At 34.5% G+C, this 22549-nt stretch overlaps 1 protein-coding gene and 1 long non-coding RNA gene across 2 annotated transcripts in view; both read right to left on the bottom strand.

Annotated features, from left to right (window-relative positions):
* Positions 1–7454: 7454 nt before the first annotated feature.
* On the bottom strand, positions 7455–8513 carry LOC116171644. Its single transcript, XM_031488605.1, has 5 exons — positions 8366–8513; positions 8232–8315; positions 8039–8183; positions 7845–7987; positions 7455–7797 (listed from the first exon to the last, which is right to left on the bottom strand). The coding sequence occupies exons 1-5, from the start codon at positions 8460–8462 to the stop codon at positions 7505–7507; spliced, it is 762 nt and encodes a 253-aa protein (XP_031344465.1). The 5' UTR covers positions 8463–8513; the 3' UTR covers positions 7455–7504.
* An 8184-nt stretch (positions 8514–16697) lies between these two features.
* Positions 16698–22549, bottom strand: part of LOC116171139 — a 49720-nt gene continuing 43868 nt past the window's right edge. Inside the window, exon 3 of the long non-coding RNA XR_004145378.1 lies at positions 16698–16809. This is a non-coding gene — a long non-coding RNA (uncharacterized LOC116171139). The remainder of the gene's footprint in view (positions 16810–22549) is intronic.

A 22549-nucleotide genomic window follows, 5' to 3' on the forward strand; every position in this document is an offset into this window, starting at 1 on the left:
GGCTAATCTTGAAAGGAATCACTCGTATATTTTCCCTGTATATCTACCTTCCTTAGAAGTACGGGCGACTGAAGGAACAAACAATAAAAATGGCATCTACTGTAAAAACTCACTGAAGGATTACAGAAGACTTCAATTCAAATTGAGCGCAGTTTCTGCATAAATAAATTCAGTTTTAAGGGAGTATTCCATAATAAAGTGCTACATAAATAAATGTGCCGAACCTAAACAAATTACCTACGTATGCAAACTAAATGCGAGACTAATTTTGTTAGTTTTGTTAAGAAATAATATGTGTTTGTCCACAAAGTTAATCAAACTAATTCGTATTAAATTAAATTTGAATCCAATAACGAATATTTGCTTTATCCTTCAAACAAACTTGGTTTAGAACAGTAGACATCAGTGTTTCGACGTTCGCGCCATCTATAAATAGATCTCCCCTTCATCTAACATGGAAAATATTGAATTACCAAGATTCATTAAAATTTACCATCGAAGCGTAAACGGCCTGAAACGTTCAATACCTTTACAACTTACTAATTATCAATTACCGCAGGAACCTAAGACGCTCACATTTGTATTAACTGTCTTAGTTCCCTTATAGAAATCTCGAGTACATTATTTGCAAACTTGAATCTCCAGAGTAAACGCCACTATTTGAACAGGTCTTAATATGAATGTGAGTACTGAGGCTCTGTAAATAAGTACCTATTCGTTTACGTCAAAGACTATTGTTAATTCACTGCGAGCGGCGAGACACGTATCCCAGGCGAAAGAGTATTGCCCAGACTAAAATCTAATATAGTTGCCGTTATTAACTACGTTCTTTGTATTTCGGTCTCTTACCAACATTCTGACAAGCTATATTTTATTTCTAAAACGGCAATCTTTGTCATGGCACACTTCAAAATGACATAATCGTTTTGGTGTTGGCTTGTTCTCATACATTTTCCCCAGTGGACATCTATTCCTGGGTTGATCATCGTCATGTAAAATGAGAAGTTCGCCGACATTTTGTGGTATCGTTTTTTCAAACCATGTGCAAAAAAACAAAGCGCGTTAAGATAAGAAACGAGTGTCTATTTTAATTTTTTATTTATATATAGTAGTGGTCGGTAAATAATTGTATTTGATGTAATTTAATATTCCTAAAGAAATCGACCCTTGAGTATTGATAAGAATCGAATAGAGACAAATAAAATTTCAGTAATAGTAGTCCTTTAGTTGGATTAAAAATGTGTAGTATTTAGGGGTATATGTATGTTTTAAACAGAAGAATGTACCAGTGATCAAGATGAATTTTAGATAAGGATCAAATTCAGCTTGGACACATGACCACAGAATATTTAGGCACTGCATTTTTTGTATTCCCTTTTGTGAATCAAACCAGGATTTTACATGCAGGAACGCGTAAAGAAAAATAGAATTTGATCGCCCTTTATCTTTTCCTAATATATTGCTGTGTAAAGAATGTCGGTTCTGGACGTTGAGATCTAAGCTTTTTAGGTGAATGCGGGTCATTAGTGATCAAGTGCTCATTGCAATTCATTTAATCAATTCTTGGGATTATTTACGAATACGTTTGTTAATTTATTTCATTGTAAAAGAAAAGAGTATTTGTTGGATTTGAGGTTAAGAAAAAACTCCATTTCAATTTCTGTTACCAATTTTTTGTGCTAATGCATTTCTGTAAGCTCCGGCGCGATTTATAAGGCATTTCGTTTGTTTTATAAAAGATTAAAATCATTCTCTAGAAATAAGGGCTTTTCAATTTTAGAAAAACTGTTTGTATAGAAACGTTTTAGTTTAGATAAGATAATTCCGAGTCAAATTTGGCGTACGTGAGAAAACACGCGTCCTGTCGCAATTTGTTGATTGATGTACCGGGTTACCAATAGTTCTTAATTGGATAACAGAGTTCGTTACCATCAAAGGAGGGAATCCCGTTTAAATATTAGGGTCGCCGTTAGTTCGGGGCCTTTTTGCCGGTTTCGAGGCCGAGTTGCGGTCTTTTTAGAAAAAAATTTTTTATTTATATTATTTTATTTTTTATTATGCATGTCGTGTTTATTCCAATCCCTTTACAGACTCAGATAAATGTCTCATGCTCAATGACGTTTAATTTTATGGATCGCGCCCAAAGTTCATTTCAAGTGTTTTCAAAATTTCGTAACTAACCGTTTTGGAGTTTAAGGAGTTTGATCTTGACCATTGTTTGCTTGGAATCAGGAATTTAAGGTTAGATCTCATCAAAGAGCTAGTTGTGGGTAATTAGACCGAAATTTAAAGGTTAATAGTTTATATAGAAAGACCTTGAGTAAAACGGGAGTGGAAGAAGTTTAGGAAAAAATAGGGATAATTGTTTCTCAGGCATATATGGTTGGAGACATGATGCGACATTTTGGTTTTGACTACGGAATTGTTTTTGGGCAATCTCAAATGCAAATCCTGAACTATTTGAGGGAAATTAATGGTAAATTGATCCAAAACCAGGTGTCAAATTCTTGACAGAATAGCTTCCTAGCTGAAACCAAAAATTGCCAACATATGTACGCTGATTTTATTAAAGGGACTTACCATAGAAATTTCGTTTAAATTGCTTCAGAAACAAGATCGTTGCGTTTTGCACATATGCAACACAATTTTTTGGCTTTGACAATTTTTTTCTCCGTTTTTTGATAATATAACCCGGCCCAATTTTTTGTAGGTTGTACACAGGAAAATAAGGTCTTCCAAATAATAGAATAAAAATTTTAGGTTGCTATTTGAAAAAAAAAGTTCGTTGCCGTTACGGCCGGCGCTCCAAAATTTCTTTTCAAAAATCCGGCCCGTTATTTTTCTGTTCGGTATGCCTAAAACATATATACAAAATTTCAACAAAATCCGTCGAGCCGTTTTCTCAGAAAATTGCCAACAAACGTACATACGTACGTACATACAGACGGAAAAGAATTTTATTCTTTAAAAGTTGCTTAAAATGGTCTAAAACGTCGACATTTGATGAAATTTTGAAATGTTCAAAAAACGGCTATCGCAATAGCTACCTAGCATGTAATTCTAATAATTTTGCTTTGTATCCAAAGGGGGGTGTGTATGAAATTTAGTTTTGTTGCTCAATTTAATGGGGAAAAATGCGGTGTAAACAATGTTGGTTATGGACGTTGAAGTTTAGACCTACGCATTTAAAGGAATACGGGCCGTTTAAATTTAAACAATTGCTTCTTACTATTCGTTTAATCAATTGCATTGAATTGTGACAGCTCCGGCGTGATTTATTAGATTTTTCGTTTATTTTATATAAGATTAAGGTAATTGTCTAAAGATAAGGTGACTTTTTAATCAGAAAAAACTGTAGATTGCATAGAAATGTTTTAGTTTAGATAGTTTGGGTGTCCGAATTTTGTTGGGATATTGTAACTCGAAAACCGCAAGTTATTTAAGATTACTTTGTATTTTTTCAATTTTGTATTTGAACGCATATGCGGGGTCTGTTTATTCGGACACCGTAGCCTAATGTTTGTTAAATAGGATTTTATGCTTAATTTTATGTCTCATTCTACAATAAAATTTGTCTGTGTAATATCACGCAAGTGGTTGTTTATTGCGGCCCCTTTAACGATTCAGATAAATCTCTCATGCTCAATTGTGTTAAATTCTATTGATTCGCGCTCAAAGTTCATTTCAAGTGTTTTCAAAATTTTTTAACTAACGGTTTTAGTAGATTCACATGCGTATTTATTCGAGTTCATTCAAACCAGAGCATTAGCCTATGAATTTCAGATTTTAAGAGGAAATAAGGGGCCAGATATAGAAAAATGTCGTTCCTACCAACTACCGTCACAAACTCGCAAAAAGAAAACGTTAAAATGCCATAAATCATACTGAAGTACAGAATTTGCGACAGTTTTTTCATTAATCAAACCTGTGAATAAAGGGTTATCTATCAAGTTATATAAGTAACCGAAACTTTTTTAAATTAATAAATAAAATTCAATCAATTCTATAGGAACAGGGAGATGGGGTTGAATATATTCGCCACAAATTACCCAGTAGGGGTGCTTATTTAGTCCCAACAGAATAGATTTCCTTGCTTTGCTAATGGAATTCTCGTGTTAAACACATAACGGTGGAAATTGAAAAACAATTACTATAGCGGCAACAGTATAAAATGCATTATGTGTGTCGTATCGTTCAATACATAAGCCACAAGCCGGGATTAAATGGAAAATGTTATTGTATAATAAATCGCGCTTTTGTTCGGGTTCGGTTTTCAAGTAAAATTGTATTTCGGTAGAAACGGATCAATGCTACTTTTCACTAATCTGGAAAAATAGGTACCAAGGGTTCACATAAATCTCGAGTAAACATCACCTCCTTCAACAGAAATTCAATTTAATATTAACAAACGGCTTAATTTAAAGAATTTTGGTGAAACTCTTATGCAAATACTTGAAAACAGGTAGACGCAATTTCGGCGGAACGAAAGAAAATTGTCGGCATTCTTGCCTTGAAAAAGATTTTAAAATGTTCCCCGTCATGCCACAGCTTCCGTAATTTGATGGCGATTCCCCCTCCCGCTGACCTACATATTCATTTTGAGGAAAAATCGCATTGCAAGATGTAATTCATCTCACTTTGAAATTATCTAACTGGTCAAGAACGCTGTTGCATACCGTGACACTCACAACGTACTACAGAAACCCGTAAACCCTCAACTAAATGAGGTTGAGAAACTCGGGGTTTTCATGACGAAGGATCTCATTAGGATGACTAGTTGGTGCCATATATTAGACCTAATTTAATTAAATTTTGCAAGAATGCAAGCAAAGCGGAGATGTGATTTCTTTTACAATGACTTTAGCTCCTAACTACCTATTAATCAGATTTACCATACGGAAATTAGATACTAATATATGAGCGATGCCGTGGTAAATTTCAAATTTGAAACCATGTTGTACATTGTTCATTTTAATGAAGTGCGACAGCTCATTCTTGTAAAAAATGCGAAGATTAAGCATGTAATATTTATAATTGTACAGTATTGGCAAAAGGATTATTAATAATACGTCCGCGACCTAATGAATCTATTGCAAACATTAGCAGAAGCATTCCAACAAAGCTATATTTTGTCGCACGGGATTCATTACTAAGGCATCTTCCACAAAACTTAGTTTCTCCAATGGGAAACATAAAAATTACTAATACTTTTTGTAAAAGCTAATTGAAAGAAGGTCAAACTGATGCTAATACCAGAATCGTGGGATCTTTCAATTTTATAGTCTTGTTCTTTGAAATAATTATAAAAAAAAAGTAATCGGCTCTGTCAAATATAGGTTTGAAATTCACGTAGGGACTTGGGATTCAATGTACGAAATTTAATTCTGATAAATCAGACCCTTAAGCCCACTTTTAGATTACTAGAAGAGATGATGCGCCTAGATGGAAGCACCAATCGCAAGATTTTCTAAAAGAATCAGCTCTTGAGCCATAGCATACATCAAAATATAGCGGTTCAATTCACGTAAAATCATATAATACACTTGGGTTTCACAAGCATGGATTTCCCTAGGTCGAAGTTCGTATTCGTGGTATGTGAAGTTACAAAAATTAACAGTGGTTCGAACTCCGAAATACGTAAATGGATTTTCTTTACGTTCCGGCCAGATTGCAGAGAATTTATGCGGCTTCAGATTTCTTAGGTCAAGGTGTGTACTTGTTGATGATGAGTTAATTATTTTCGATATAAAAGTCAATGCACCCGTAGAATAATTTATTTTTATTAGTTTGCGCAATTGTAAAACAAAATTAATTAGTCGTCGCTCAGCACAAAACAACGCACGTTGTCACGTATTTCTCTTACTAAATTCGCTACAGTGTTTCCATTCACTTTTACTCTTTTAAAAGAGGCAATAACTTAGGTTTCTCCGCATTCAAAATTTTTACCGAAAGACGCGTCCTCTATGTGGTCGCTGCTCGACTCTTCTTCCACTTATACTTTTTTTACGTTAAGCTCCCTTTATTTTGAGATCGCAACTTTTAGCGCGAACGACCTATACCCTCAGGCGATTGCTACCCGTCCTCCCATTTTTGTTACTTTAACTTCGGCGCGGAAATTATAGTACTCGTCCCTAAAGGAGCCTCGTACTTTAATATTTCCTCGCCAGTAATGTGTCATTTTCCTGACTTATGTAATTAGAGCAATTCCAAGCACTATCTTAATTACTCCGTCGATTTTATAAACAGAGCGGATAGGAGTACTGTAGGATGTATATATAGATATTATAGATTGATTGATTATTATCAACGTCTTGTCACGTCAGATCTGATTTTATGTTTATAAAAATAAAGTTTTAAAGAGTTTCTCTGGCAATCTTTGTGATCAAATCACTATTAGGCAAGTTCAAGAACCAACTAACATAGTCGCGATAGTGGTTTTTATCTCGTTACGTAATACCATGGTATTATTTTCGTTTTCAGGTTGCTCTGAAATCCGACGTGTATAACATTAACTTTTTTACCACCCGCATGCATTGCATTGGGGTAAAAAATGACCCCCATTTTTTTACGGAAATATTTGAAGAATCAGTACTCCAAATCAAACAAATCCTAGAAATTCTTTAAAAAGCATATTTGTGTTGATAGCGGTTGCATACGAGTGACATTATTACCACACAAGTCAAGGTCTAATGGAGCAATATCACGAAAAGGGCACTATCTTTCCTACCACTCTCACTAAAGGAGTATGACATAATCAGGGCCGATAGCGGCAAATTTTGAAGGATGACAAAAAAACAAATTGGGGAAATAATTCTACAGCACTATCGGGGAAAAATAATATATCCTCTTAAGAAATTGAAGTTGTTACGCACACTCTTACCAACTGAAAAGTAATCATGAAATATGGAATAACATAACCTCACATTTCGACGAAATTATCTGAACTTTGTATTAAGATTGTGGCTTTTCCCGCAAATTATTTTTTGAAAATGCTGAATTAAAGTGCCCTCTAGCCTAGCCTCTAGCCATTTTTATTATTTCATTTTCGTTCTTGGGAGGGGGGGGGGCTTAATAGCGTCACGTAACCGTTAGATTCTCTGAATTCTCTGAAACACGATTCAGTGGTTACATTTTCTTGTTTGTATATTGGATTTCATTGTTTAAACTGTAAAATAAACCTAAAATTCTTTATTTGAAATTGATGTCATTTAATATTTAGGAAAACCACAATAATTTAATTAATTTTTAATAATTAAATCATTGTGAACAAATTAGGAGAAAGAGTGTAATAACACTTTTCTGTAAAGAGTAAAATATAATTTTGGTGGGGGTATAAAATGGTTAGGTGAGGGAGGGGGCGATTTCGAGGGGCCCATAGGCGTAAAATATGTAGATCCGGCCCTAGACATAATAATAAAGATTATTGAATCAGGAGTCAGTATAACAAACTAACATTACGAATACATTAAATTTCTATCGAACTAATAAATCAATTACATTAAGTCTAAAGAAACAAATCATTGTAGGAAAACGTAGTGAAGATTGGTGTTATAATAATAGTGTTATAAGCGTACGCGTAGAAGTCTCCGTAAGCTCCTTTCATATCATTAAATATGCTTTCCATATTATCAGCGAACAATTTGCCTAACCAAGCATCAAACTGGGGATCTGCTGTGTTGTAGTCAAATGTTAATTTTGATGTAACGAAGCTAACGGCAACATCCGTGATGGTGACATGCTTCGTATCACCTTCTCCCTCGATATCTCCGGTAATTTGTACTACACCTACATATCCCTCTAAAATTTATGGAGTTTTACTAGCATGGCAGTGATACCATATTTACCATGGTGATGAATCACCTTTCCTTTACTGGTAACATTGAAGCCATCAAAAAAGGCGTTCTTATACTCGTAGTCGGTTTTGAACACTACATCTGGATTACTTATGTTAATTGCAAAAGTCAGGGTGTTGTTTGTAATTGAAGACCTTAAACGCAATTCTGTACCTATTGAAAATCAAATGGCTACTTGCACTCACTCGACATGTGTAACAGTACTCATTGCATGGTTGTACATCTCAACATCGTGATAATATTGGTCAAATGTCCACACCTGACCAGCTGGCACTACTCCTTGACTGAGTCTCATTGGCTGTACGGACGCAACATGGAAAACGGAGGGATCTGAAAGTTTGAGTCGCATTCATAAATTTGGCATTGATCAATGTTTACCATTTTGAAGATGCCGAAGTACCGTCTGGATCGTTGTCTTTAAACAATCATCGTCAGTGATTGAACATTTCTGTACGTCAGACGCTAAAATGAATATTTCGCACACATTGTCACAGGAACTATCAGATACTTACGCAACTGAGAGTTGCCAGTGCAAAAGAACAATGTAAACGTGAGCACTGTAAGTACTTGTTGAACCATTATGGGGTATCTTTCATACATAACTAACATAAGTGCGACAAAGCAAGACTTGTATAGAGTAGTGTACCATTAATTTCGTAAATTCCCGCAGCATAAACATAAGATGCACATATCATTGATAACCTCTCAACTAAATATCTACATTGGACATTGCACAAAACAAGTAATAATGCTTTATGTCACGTAGGATACTACAATAGGTATAATGCGTATGTACAAGTCTTGTAATTTCCAGTATAGGTGACATTAGGAAAGGTAAGGCTGTTGACTCGGCTGTTGAGTAGGTATTATTTCCAATGTAACTATTAGAATAGATTATAGATCAGATGTCCTTGGATACTATTCGTATCCACGCTCCAAAATTTCATCACTCTGATAAAGTATCATGAAAAATACTTGACACATATCTCGAACGTATTTCAATATTAAAATACTTTATGGAAGTCACAAAGCAGACACATTTGAAGAATTGCTTCGTTTTGGGCTTTTAGTTCTGGATGATTGTACAATGGACAGTTCATCTAGCAATTATAAAATGTGACATAACCAGAAAAATTGCGGTGTACCTACTTCTACTTCCTCCTCGGAGGCGCATAAATATAAAACGACTATTCTACTTTCAAGCAATTATGGCTTTATTAAATTTCGTTGGACCGAGGTTTAATCTTTCCTTTTATTCCAACGCTGTTCGCGAACTAACAGCCATTGTGAATAGAGCTTGATAACAATTTCATATCGATTATAGTTATTTTAATGATACAAGTTCGTTTATGAACGTCATAATGAAACGCGTTTAACGTTAAATTCACGAGGCGTAGCCGAGTGATTTTAGTTACACTAAATAACGTTCATTTAGAACGTGTATCATTCAAAATTTAATCTACGACGGCTCAAATAGATTTCATGCGCATTTTTGTGTTATCTAAACGTTTTCGTAAATTATAATCAAAATTATCAAGTGTCCATACTAGTGGATGTCATGGTAATCACGATTGTCAAATTTGACGTTTACTGTAGAAAATAGTAGTAGTTATCATTTGCGTGCATTTATGAATTCATAAGTAATGTATTTATGAAAGCCGTAATGACATCCAATTGGCCATGCTAAATCTGTCATAATGCCATCATCGTAGATTAAAATTATTTGTTAATTTGAGTTCAAAAACAACCAATTCAGGTACCAATAAAAATGGTGTACTATTATTTCAGAAAGTAAAGAGAAAGAGTGGGGTAATTTTTGTAATAAAGTGTGACCAAGAGGAAATGCTGCATTCTTTTCTTATTTTGAAAAGTGCATCCCAAAAACTCCCATTCCATGACATTTTAATGGAATATTATCAGAGTATTGGAAACAAACCTGAAATATGACGATTTTAATATGATCTGTCAGGAGTGTGACATACAATATAGCTCACTACCTGGCATACTATAAGTCTTATTCAATTGAATCACTTGCTCCACTCGCTCGCAAGCTCGCTCGTGTCGCAACCGTGACCCTTCTGAATAGTAACCGTCGTAACATGCTTGTAATATTATCAAAGGCGATGTGTGAGAATTTTAGATTGGAAGTAACAAAACAATTGAGCACTCGTAAAAACATAAGTATCCGCGAATGTAAAAAGAGAAAAAAATCTACATCATCATTCGTTTTCTGAAAAAAAAAACAACTGAATGCTGCTTTATTATGGGAAATAAAATGTTGAACAACTTTCACACAGTGTGTAAAGCGATGGGGTATACAAAAGGGAATTTTTTGTAAAATATTGATTTATGAAAAAAATGTATTCTTCATGATATTTTTTGCTTGCTCTGAAAGTACCAATAACGTTTCGATAATCTAAAATTTATTTATAGAAATCTGGAAAAATAATAAAATTAATTTTCTTTATTGAAAGTTATCATTCTACATTATAATTAAGATTGAGTATTGCTATCAAACCACAAACAATCGAAACGTTATTGGTACTTTCAAAGTAAGCAAAACATATTATGAAGATAAAATTTTTTTCATAAATCAATATTTAAAAAAAATTCCCTCTTGTATACTCCATCGCTTTACACACTGTATATAAAAATTTTGTATGTAGTCGATATTTACTGAAATATAGTTACACTACATTCCATACATAATGGGCACCGTGTATAATATTATGATATACTTGACACATAGTATTAATAAAGGAAGACAGTCTTCCTTGCAATCTTCACTCAACTAAGTTGGCTTTGGAACAAATAACAGAAATATATACAGCACTAGATGGCCAAGTTCGCCTCGTAACAACAACAAGTCAGATGGTAAAACCAGCAAAAGGCGCATTCAAAACAATAATACTCTTTACTCGCTCATCAAGACAGTATTATGAAATGTTTATACAACAAGTAGATGTTCAAATAGGTTCCTATTTAACTACGTAAGGAAATTAATTGTATATAAACGTGTAAATATTGTGAATAAATTTGTATTTAATGAACCTGGGGTTATTATTATTTATTATACAAGACGATAAAGGGATATTTTAAACATTGCGTGAAAGATATTGCCACGAGTGAATTAACTTTCACGAGATGGTTAGTTTCCATTTATCATCGTGTATAATACAAAACTTTATTTTATAGCAGAAGCAATATAAATCATTGTAAAGCTTCTGACAATTCTGAATTTAATTTAGAGACGTCAAAAATAGCAAGCTTAGGTTCGGCCGTTGCGATCGTTGCTATAGAAACAGAATTGTCATATGTTCTGGACGTCATTTTATCGTGCATTTGAAATAAGAATGACAGATGTCATTAGAATGCACACTCATCTGTTTTACTTTATCTACCCTTACGGTTAAAGTGATCACCCTATCCTTACGGTTAAAAAACGGCTTAGCCTGCACATTCAAACCTATTAAAATGTCATTTTAACATATGCTATAAAATTAAATATTTTATATGTGCTTTTCAGTCCACAATTTTGGTAAAAGTGACGGTTTACCACCTTACATCCTACCCCAAATACACTCAGTCTCCTACCGTTTTCGATTTTCGTACTTTTGAGTCTGGATTGTCAGTTTTAATGGGGGCATTTTCTATAAATGACTACAATTTTTGTTAGCTATTATAGGGTGATTGTTTTTGTGTAAAATTGCCATATTTATCATTGTTATTGAGGGGTAAATAGTGACCAGTCGTAGTGGAACTTGGATCCATTTTTATTTAGTCAACAATATATTCATCATTTCACATTCGATTTGTATTTATTGTCGAGAGTCAATTAATTAGTTCGATCGAAAATAGGTACCAAGTTTTGATTTTTAGAATTAAAAGAAAATGCCAAATTTCAGTACGATAATTGCATTAGAATTTGTTTTAAAGCTAACCATCGGTAAAGTAAAACTTTTTTCAACAGAATTCTGTCTGCAGTGTAAAAAGCTCATTTAAATTAAGAGGATTAAGAGTTGACCCCTGTATTGCAACACATAGTTACAGAATACAGTGGCATCTCCACAATTAAAAATCTGATAGAGGACTCCAACAATTTTTTTCAACGTTTCACCATGTCCTAAGTAGCGCCATTGAATAAGTAATCATTTACTTATTCAATGATGGTAGCGCATTTACCACCACAACGCTTGTTAACTGTGACTTTTCGTTTTCATTTGCAGAGAATCCTCAAGGGAAAGGCGCCCTTTATCGACAGTTTAAAATAATAATTGTGTAAAAGTGTTAAAAGACACCCGACTACGAATTTGAGTAAAAATTTTTTTCTCCAATTACGTAGCAGAGAGTGGATAAAAGCTGTTAAATATTAAAACTTTATCGCATTATACAGAAATCGGGTAGAGGTACAAGAATTATAAACTTTAGATTTTCGTACGCCCTTTACTTTTAGTACGCGAAAGCACTTTGTGTAAGCTTTTGAAGTGCAAATGAAAATAAGTGAGTCAGGAAAAGGGCGTGAATATCAACTTAAAGCACAAACGATAATCTCGTTACGATTCCATTTGGTCTTTTGCGAATAGGTCACGTGAGACAATTGTTAGAGAGAGGGTATGGTGGTAAGGGCGACATTTAATAATTGACCCTTTAGTGATTTCGGTGACAAAATTTATTTACACGTTCTCCAACTAAATTGCTCTTGGTGAGACCTTTGACCTTTTCAAAGCTCGCCTAAAGTGGGGCACGCTCTAATTATACTCATCGTACAAAACACGCGATTTTTTTCGATTAGGTGAGCAAGGGTAGACAAAAGCAACACTACCTTTGTACTCAGTGCTTCAATATTCAGAGGAATTATGGCATGGAAGTATTCGCAGCACGGTAATTGACCTGCATCTTATGTAAATACATTTTCTTCATGTAAATTAACTATCATTCAACAGAAAACATCGGCCCTAGGCAACTTCGAAGGAAGCTCATAATCTAATGGAATCACGCGCAACTTTATAGAATACGTTCACACATTTTGTGGCATTGCTTCCTATAGAGTCTTTGAAAATTGGTTTGGATAGACTTTGTGCCACCAAAATGCTCACTGTTCAACAAGTCGTTAGATTCAAATCTGCTAAACACTGAAATTACGTATATGTCACAGAATCAAATTCTTGACATTGGAAGCAGAATGGTAACCTCAACACAAATTAACGTGTAATGCAATACTGCCTAAATGAAAACCTGGAACTGAATTTAGAAAATTACCTTGCCGCATATGTGGAAGCTGTGACATAATCAAATAAACTAAAGGAAATTCATGTTAAGCTGACACGCTTTCGTAGATCTTGACAATCCATATCACGAGACGTGACATTCGCGGCGTGTTTCAGTTTTCATATACAATTTCCACAAAACAATTTGCTTTTTATACCTACCTATTGTATAACACTCAGGTGTTCTGTTACTGCCGGCTTTTTCTGTATTTTGTATATTAGATTTGATATTAGATTTAGATTGAGGTTCTTATACTTTATATTTGCCTCTTTGTATCTGTATAAACAAGATTTCTTTCGAATTTATAAGCAGAAAGCGCTTTGGAAGCTTGGATTATTTATTGGTATAGTATAATCTGATGAGTATTTTGGGTAGAACATTTTTTAAATTGCGCCTTCCTTTCCTCTTTTTTCGTATATTTAATTTTCTCTTGATACGCTTTTTTCGTATAAATAATGTGTATTCGTGAAAGCGGTAAGAATAATAACTAGTATTATAACCGTCACCACATTCAAGAAAACTGCCCAAGGGGCAGTCTCTTGGGGTTGCGGTTGTACACTTGCCGTACTCATATAAATGCTGAAAAATGAACGAGTTCGTCAGAAACATACCCAACTTTACTCACAATCAAAGTAAGGGCTGTTTGTATAGAACCGACTTTCGGTTTTCTCTTTTTAATATATAATATTATTTTATTAAAAAATTACGTTAGCCACGTCGCTCACAATTAGAGCAAGTGCTTTTTCACCTCTCCAAGGAAAAATTCCATACTATATGTAACGTTATATTACTTTCCGTTTGATATTATCGATTTGGATTCCGCTTAAGTAAGCCTTGCTCTGTGCTGTTGTTTAAATTCGACTTTGGAGTTGTTTCTCTTTCTCTTTGATATATTGGTGACTCCATTGAAACGTTTTACAGATCTGTATTTTGCATTTAACCATACGAGGTATGTTACATTATTACGCAGCAATTTTTTTTTCATTGGGTGTTATTTCTAGGGCTTTAGCATTCGCTCAAGTTTTAACGTCCTCGCCCTTTGCTTATAGTTTCCTTATTGTTTCTCATCTTACTTCTTTTGTATTACCTTTTACGTTGATTTACATGGATTTTACTTACCTACATCGTGTATATAGCTCCTTTCTACCTGACGCTACGTACTTTGTTTTATCATTACCGCATATTTAATTTTACCGATAACGATACCGATCTTAATTTGAAGATTACTTTTATTACTCCGATAATTCTTTCCTGTTCGATTACATTGTATCCTTCATATTAGCTATGTTGTACCGATATTAGTATGGTGGCTTTTTAAACAAGTTTTTGAAGTTACCGAAACTTTGTCCGAAGCCGATATTTACAATTTTTTAGTCACGTTATTTGTTTACTCCGAAGAATCGGCTCATATTATCTGGGTTATGTTTTGAATTGATTAGATTGTATTGTTATTGAAGCGAAATTTAGATATTTGAGCATCGCAAAGTATTTTTGTGGAACACTTTTATGCTGTTATACCCGGACTGTAAGGTCAGTAGTAGGTGATCAAAATTTTACTTTGACTAGTATAAAGTCATTCGAATTATTGATTCTTTTTGAGTATTAATTACAGTTTTAGTATACGATTAGCCTCCGTGTCAGACGTTAACATTGCTATTTTGCAATATTATGTGCAGCGCGATTCACTAACGTTTTTATTTGTTTATTGTGTCATTATCTGCTACAGACTTCCAGAACGCGCCCTTTTGAATTCAGACGGTCGCTACGACTATAATTCAAAGATAAATTTTGCTATTTTCGTAGGTTCCCTAATTACCATGATTACATAATATTGGTTTTCGATACAATCGAATTATAATTATTGTTTTCAGCGGAAGCCTGTTTTGATATTTTGAACCGCCATCTTATGAAGAAAACACCACGTGATTTATTAGTACTGGCTCCTGACGTACATAAAAATTATTTACCTGGAAAACCTGAATTACTGTTTCTGTTTTAACCGCAAGTATTACATCTTTGGGAAAAATATTTCTATTGTGAATTGGTTGGATACTTCTACTTTTACGTACATTACCATTTGTCTTTACGAAGAGTACCTTTTGACACCGATGCTACGATTTTATCCAAGTTACTTTTTGTTGTTCCGAGGATTCATTCACGTTAGTTTACTTACGTATAAATCCGTCAAATTACTTTTGTTGTATAGATATTTCCTTCTCCTACTACAAAAATGCTTCTCCTACTACATAGCGAAACACTACAACGCTCTACCGGACTCTTTCAAAAATGTATCTTTGTTGGCATTCAAAATAAAAACAAAAAAGTGGCTGTTTGAGAGTCAATGTATGTGTTAATTAATTAGAATTTGATTACTTGTATTGGTCTATTTTTTTTATTTTTTTTTTATTTTTTTTTTTATATACGCTACAGAATAATTTTTTTTTTCTCTTTAAATTTTATAACTTAGGATTCTCATTCGCCATCATAAGTAAATGTATATATGTGTTGTGGGTAAAGTGTAAGAGCAGATATTTTAATCTGAACTTCGCCCATTCACTGCGGTTCATAAATTCGATTCTTCTTTTCTTTGTATATGTTTATATATTATTTTAGTTGTGTTTTTTTGAACGGAATGTGAATAAAGGCCATTATTATTATTATTTAGTTATTTTTGCTTTGTAAAGAAGTTTCTTAAATTACCGATAACGATTAACTTTGTGGATTGCCGTTGATATCGACAACTCGTGTAAAACGAAAATTGAATTATCGCTTTCCATTTAATATTAATTACGGTTCGAGTCACCCGACGTGTCAAACATTCGATTTTTATATACAATCGCTATCACTCCTCTCTTTTGTTTTGTGTTTTATCTAACTGCAGATTGGCAGAAAGCGCCCTTCTGAGCTCAGAGAGATTACGACCCTCTAGTTCTATAGTGATATCTTATTTAATTAATGTGTTTTTTGTGTTATTCCTGCGGAAGTATATTTCGATAATTATTTTGTGACTACAAGTTGGTGCCTTTTTGTAAATTACTTTTGAATTTAAATTTTGATTTTGATAATACTCATATACACTGTCCAAGGTAAGGAAGGGGAAATTAGAGAAAAATTGCGCATTTAAAAGGGGCAATGAAGACGTGTTTTTAATTTTTTGTACACGTTCAAATGACATAAGAAAAAAATAAAAACAAAATCAGAAATTTCGGTTTTTCTGTCATATCTTCGGAAGTAATCGGAATTTTCTGGGCTTCTTTACTGCAGGATAATAAACCTTCAATTGTGCAACGTTTCCCTAATTTGGCCATCTTCTATGGTTTCCGAGATACCCTTACTTTGGACATTCGTAACGTTTGGAAATCATTTGTTATATTTTATATTTTTGAATTAAATTACAATCTATTTCAGTAGTTAACTCTTGACTACAGTTATTTTTTATGTGCAACCTCCCCCTCACTAAGTATTTCCTCTCTTTCCAAATTTGCTATAAGACTTAAGAGCATGAAACAGATTAAATGAGACCATGGTCATGGAACCGTAAAATGATTGTACATATAATTAGGATATAATGCCTTACCTTTGTATCTTTGGCATAGTAAAGCTTGCGTCCCTTTAGCTTGAAATACCGCCTTCTCCATCGCTGAAACGACCACGTTTGTTTCAGCAAGTACCCTTCCTTTAGGGAAACCTGAAACGAACACAAAAAATTAAACTATTTAACAAAGTAAATGCAAATTGGTGAGAGGGTTATATTGGTTACTTTGAAGTTATACATATCTTCAGTAAGAGCGGTCTTGGAATGAAAGGGGAGGAGGAAGGTTATCCAGTTTTTAAGAGAGAGGAAATTTAATTACTTAATGCTGGTTGAGCCGTCGTAGTGTTCAAAAAAGTTCAAATAACTCGGTAACTGGGCGCGCATCGTTAAAACAACCCAATTAAACAGTTCGGATAAAATAAATTAATTTAAACTGTCCTTTTTTAACATTTTGGTTCTATCCTCCTCAGGAGAAATATCCACAAGATATTGGTACAAAGACGAATCTAATTTTTTTCAATAGCTTAAAGTGACTCATACATTTCTACAGTAAAAGCAAAAGGACTAATTCAAGCGAAGGCATTATTAAATACCCTCCGGAATTATTTTCATGCGCAAATTATTACGCTTGGAAAGAAGAAATTAACTCGGTTATTTAACTATGCATCGTCGTGCACTACAGTAGGAGATTGTAACCGGATACGACCACCTTCCGGTTCGATTCAGGGTTAAACAATACCTCTTTTTGCTTCAAACCCTAAAATCGAGGATGGCCCTAGTGCCGAAATTCGAAGTACTCGAAGGGTAGATACAGGCGTCATGTAAGTAAGGTAAACCAAATCTGTGTATTTGTATTTCAATACGGACTATGTCTTCCTAGATAATATTTTGACGAGTAGAATTACGGAAGTTTAAACATTCTTCTCATTACCTTTAAAACCAGAGTTTAAAACCGATTCCTACTTTCCACGATTTATTTTCAGTTTTACTTGTGTAGTCACTACCACATATACAAATGCTTCCACCCATTTTCAATACCACTTTTTACGTTCTAATGTTCTATGTTCCATAATTCAATAAGTTTCCCATAATAAATAACAATTCCGTTCATGTAAAATTGATGCTATTTGGAAACTGCATTACAGCCATTTTTTTCATCGGTCAATTTTATCAATCATTTCAAAAGTGGTTCGTTGGAAGCTCTGTGTTCGCAAAGGGATGATGTTGCTTTTCCCTTGATGCCAGGGGTATAAGAAATGAACGTTTAAAAGCCCTGAAATACACAAGATATTTTGTAGATAAAAATCCCAGTCGAGCATAGGTAGTTTCCAGCACTTACATTTAATAGGGAATCTGTAAATACTGTTAGTAAACCTGGTAGGTTCTTATTAGGCCATGGGTACTCAGTTCCATGACCCTTTTGCTTTGATGTCGCTCCACGATAGATAGCAACGAGATGTCAGATTTCATTAAATTTTGTATGGCAACAAAACTGGCTTTCATGCGAAAAGATGTATGAAACTGCTATGATAAATAAAGATATTTAATATTTGCACGCAAAATTACAACTAAGCTCGCCTTCGCATTTACGTTTGATCCCTTACAATACAGAATATGGTGGTTACGAGTAATTAAATTAGTTCAGTTCAAACATACTTAGTGGCCCAGTCAAGTAGAAATACGGATACGGTGCCAGAGGCAATAATTATTAATAACAACGGGTATCCTAGTAGCGCTTCGTTCATTGTACAGCTTTGAGCTCAGTCAATATTAGTCTCTGAACCTACCAGTAAGATTAATTAAAACTACTTCGCATGCTGTCCCAATGCATCGACGTCATTCGCTTTGTGAGGTTTTAATCGTAATGAAATTAGTTTCGCTACCTACACGTAAACGTCTGGAAAGTTTACAATACACACAATAATATCGACATTCAATTCTTAATGTTTAAGTACGAGGGGATATTTTATATACCTAATCTACCTTTGTAACGGAGTTTTTGATTTTTTCGCATTTTTGTTTACAGAAAATAAGTACGTTTCAGCTGAGTCACATCCTGTCTGGATAATAAATGCGCCACCACCACATTTATAGTTGGCACAATAACCGTTGGACTTTGAACGATAACCAACGTTTGGACTTTGAACGGTGAGCTTTTAAACCTTAAACTTTACACTGACTTAATTTCCACGATCATCACATCCGTTACTCTTTCAAGCCACTATTTAGTCCTCGTCAGGAAGAGGCCGAAAAAAATTTAACGGTACACGATATATGGCTGTCACTTGCAAACCCTTGGACTGTAAATTGACATGCTTTTTAAGGTCACCAGTAAGAGACGAGTGACCTTTGAACTCACCTTGGCCTACTTTGTACGCTAGCCGCAAGGTGTCTAGCGACCTTGAACGGTCCAGGTACGGCTGTGTATCACTATTCAATTTCCACACTACCTTTTCGAAGAGAAACGCTAATATCTCGACAATATGGCCTAGGATATGTTGGTGAATCAATTCCAATGCAAATTTAAGATGTGACCAGTGAGAACATATCGGAAAATAAAAATAATTTCAAGGAATCTCAAAAAGCGTTTCGAGGGGAGGCCAGACAGTCATTAATTGCAATACTACTCTAAGTATAACGGTAATAACTCGGAAGTCGTTCAAAGGATCTTCAAGATGAAAAGTTCTAAAAGGTCTAATCATTTAAAATAGTTCAATAATTGAAAAAATTAGAAGTCTAAGCACCGTGTAAGAAATCATAAAAGTATAACAAAGTTCCGCGGGCCATTTAACTGGTGCAGATCTTTATGAAATCGAAAAAAACGGATCAAGTTGAGTCTAAGGAACTCAAGAAGTCTAAGCAAATCACTACCTCTCAAGGATCTAGTTGACAAGTTTCAGGGAGAATGTAAGGTCAAGCGTCCAAGAGATCTACTAAGTAATATAACATATCTAGACTGTGAAGGCACACGGTAAACTTGCTCTGATTGGTGGGATGATAATCGAGCCACTTGGATTACAGTTGACCTCCAGTATTTCCACACCGATCTCGCGTAAGGTTTCTTCAGGTATATTACGAACTTTGCGCCCATAGAGACCATCAAATTCGCAGCCTAACTTAGGTACTGCAACTCTTCGTGTTCCCCTGCAACATCTTCTTCCTCCAACCTTCTACGGTATTCCGCATCACCTGACGACACGTCCGTTATCTTGCAGTTCTCATGCTTTGCCCATACTTGGGTTTTTTCTCTAGGCCGAGTTGCTTTTTAAATACCAAATCTATTCCTCGCGACATTCGAAGGTCGCTGGCTACACAATGGGCTAGAGAGTATTATGTCAACAACACAAAGAGATCTTGGTTCTGCTCCATGGTCACACCAAAAGAGCCTTCTGTGCTTTCAATTCAACTCTTGGAACGGCTCAAATATAAGTCATATCTGGTCTTAGTCAGTATGCGAGCTAGCGCTGGTTAATTGTCGTCTCCAGCAAACGGTGCCAGTAAAAACCCAAGACCCATTGGACATCTTCTTAACCCACCTGGTACACGACTTCGTTGATACATTTCAGAACCTTTTCTGGACCGTCTTTGTCACCATAACCTTGACAGTTTGAACTTAACACACGCAGTTGACACTCTTCCATCTGGGAAATTACCTGGTATGTACGTGTACCTATACGGTTGTACAATGTCCGGTCAAACTTCAGTTTGGTTTAACCGACAGATTTGAGAAATACGATTGGCCAATTTGTGAAATATTAACCAATCAAATCCTTTAACCCACAATTCAACTATAAACTGAAGTTTAAACTGACATTATACAACCGAGCCTAAATCGGCTGTAACAGTCGCCAAAATGAAACCTGGCATTTTTAAATATCTTACATCTACACCATACAGCTACACAATGAAAAATTAGACGGGATGTTTATCATTCACGCCAAAAAGTTGGTTTTGAAATATGAATGAGTTGATTTACGTAACAATTAACAGAGTTTTTTTTATTTTTTTTAATTTTATAATAAATTTGTCATCTACTTTTATTATTTGCTAAATACACTCTATTAACGCGACGTCAAAAACGAACTTAACGTTAATTACTAGAAGAACAAAAAATTACTGTCCTGGTGGTTATCATTAATTATGTGTATCAATTTATGCAATCGTTGTGGTTCATGAAAATGGATGAGGGAATTAAAACATGAGGGTAAATTACATTTTGGGTGTATTTCAAGCTTCAGGTGAAATCAATTTGGTTGATTGTGTTTTACCGGCGTTACTTATATAGGTAGTAAGTATAGAAAACAAATTAAAAACATTGGGTATAATTGTTTGTTCATTCCCTTTATATTTTCGCAGTAGTATTCTGATAAAAAAGTTTCCATTCCAATATTACGAAATTACTTTTTTACGGATTACAATGAGTATGAGTCGCAGGTATTTTCTGAGTTTGGGGCGAATTAAAATATAACACGCAGAATACAAAACTGAAACACAGTTTCGCAATCCATGCAACCATCGGAGACATTGGACATGATAACCGTATAACGCCATATGTACAACACAAATAACCCTTATTCATCCGGGATCACTTGATGCGACACCGCTGTCTTTTCTGCTTGAACGAAACTGGTAACTTCATACCCATATACAAAACATAAGCATTTCCACTACCAAAAGGGAAAGCGGTGAGTAGAAAAACTAAATAGATGTAGTATACCAGCAGAAATCGCCAATGAGAATGAGTAAGCTGCATGTGTAATATTGTTGCACGTTTCGGGACATTTACCCTGACCGAAAGGCATCCCAAACGGGAGATTTTTCTCTCATTGGTATGGATTACTGCAGCAAATGGCAGTGCGAGTGGGTTCTTGGGGACACAAAAATTATATACTTATCTCAATGTGATTTCAGCTTTGTTTTTAAATGAAAATTTATTATTTATTTAAAATTAATATTGCCTTTATCATTTCATGTTTATTAAAAAAATTTCATGGTCAAAAGAAATTATAATCGTATCGCAATTTCATTCATTTAAATTGTGCCTGCTTAAGGGCAATTATAGGTAAACGTACATTTTTATTCTGTGATGAAATGATACAATTTATCATCGGACTCAGAAGAACTATCACTGCCACGTGTCGTATAATTATAAGTTCTATATATTCTCAATCATGCTGTCAAGCTTCCACATCTCGCTTTCCACATTATTAATGTGTTTTTTCCACTTTTCTGCAGTCAAAGTAAAACAAACTTCTATAATTATTATTTTCGATACGACACAATGGTTTTCCAGATCGAAAGAAACTATATAGCTTTAAAACAATATTTTTCCGTTCATAGATGGCGCTGCACTTTTAAAATGTGTCACTAAACAATAAAAATTCATTTTTACTAGCGACAAAGAGATATTTATCCGTATTAAACATGAATAAAACCAGATGCCAAATTCTTGACCAAGCAAATAATAAACAATAAATGCTTTATGCCGAAAATACACTAACAAAAGTCAAATTAATTAGCTATATGTGCCGTTTTATTACTAAACACTAAATTGTTCAAATTCCCACAGGAAAATAGTTAGGAAGATAGTTCACAATGGAAATATTCCTGAAGTTCTCTCTCAGACTTTTTGGCAATAGACATACAATGGAAGAGTATCAATGGATCTATTGTCACAGTCACAGCCTGATTTGTGACTTTACAACTACATCGCATCTTTGCGACTTTATACCTCGGTACCTTAGAGGTAAGAAAAACAACGAAGTTGTAGGAAATTTTATGCTCTACAAAGTTTTTTAATGCTACTTTAACGGAAATTTGCAATGAAAAAAAGATATATGGGAAAAACTAGATTTTGGGGCTATTTTGGTTGGATATCTGAAGATGGTCACGC

The sequence above is a fragment of the Photinus pyralis genome, unplaced genomic scaffold, assembly GCF_008802855.1.
Source record: "Photinus pyralis isolate 1611_PpyrPB1 unplaced genomic scaffold, Ppyr1.3 Ppyr1.4_LG5, whole genome shotgun sequence".
Classification (NCBI taxonomy): Eukaryota; Metazoa; Arthropoda; class Insecta; order Coleoptera; family Lampyridae; genus Photinus; species Photinus pyralis.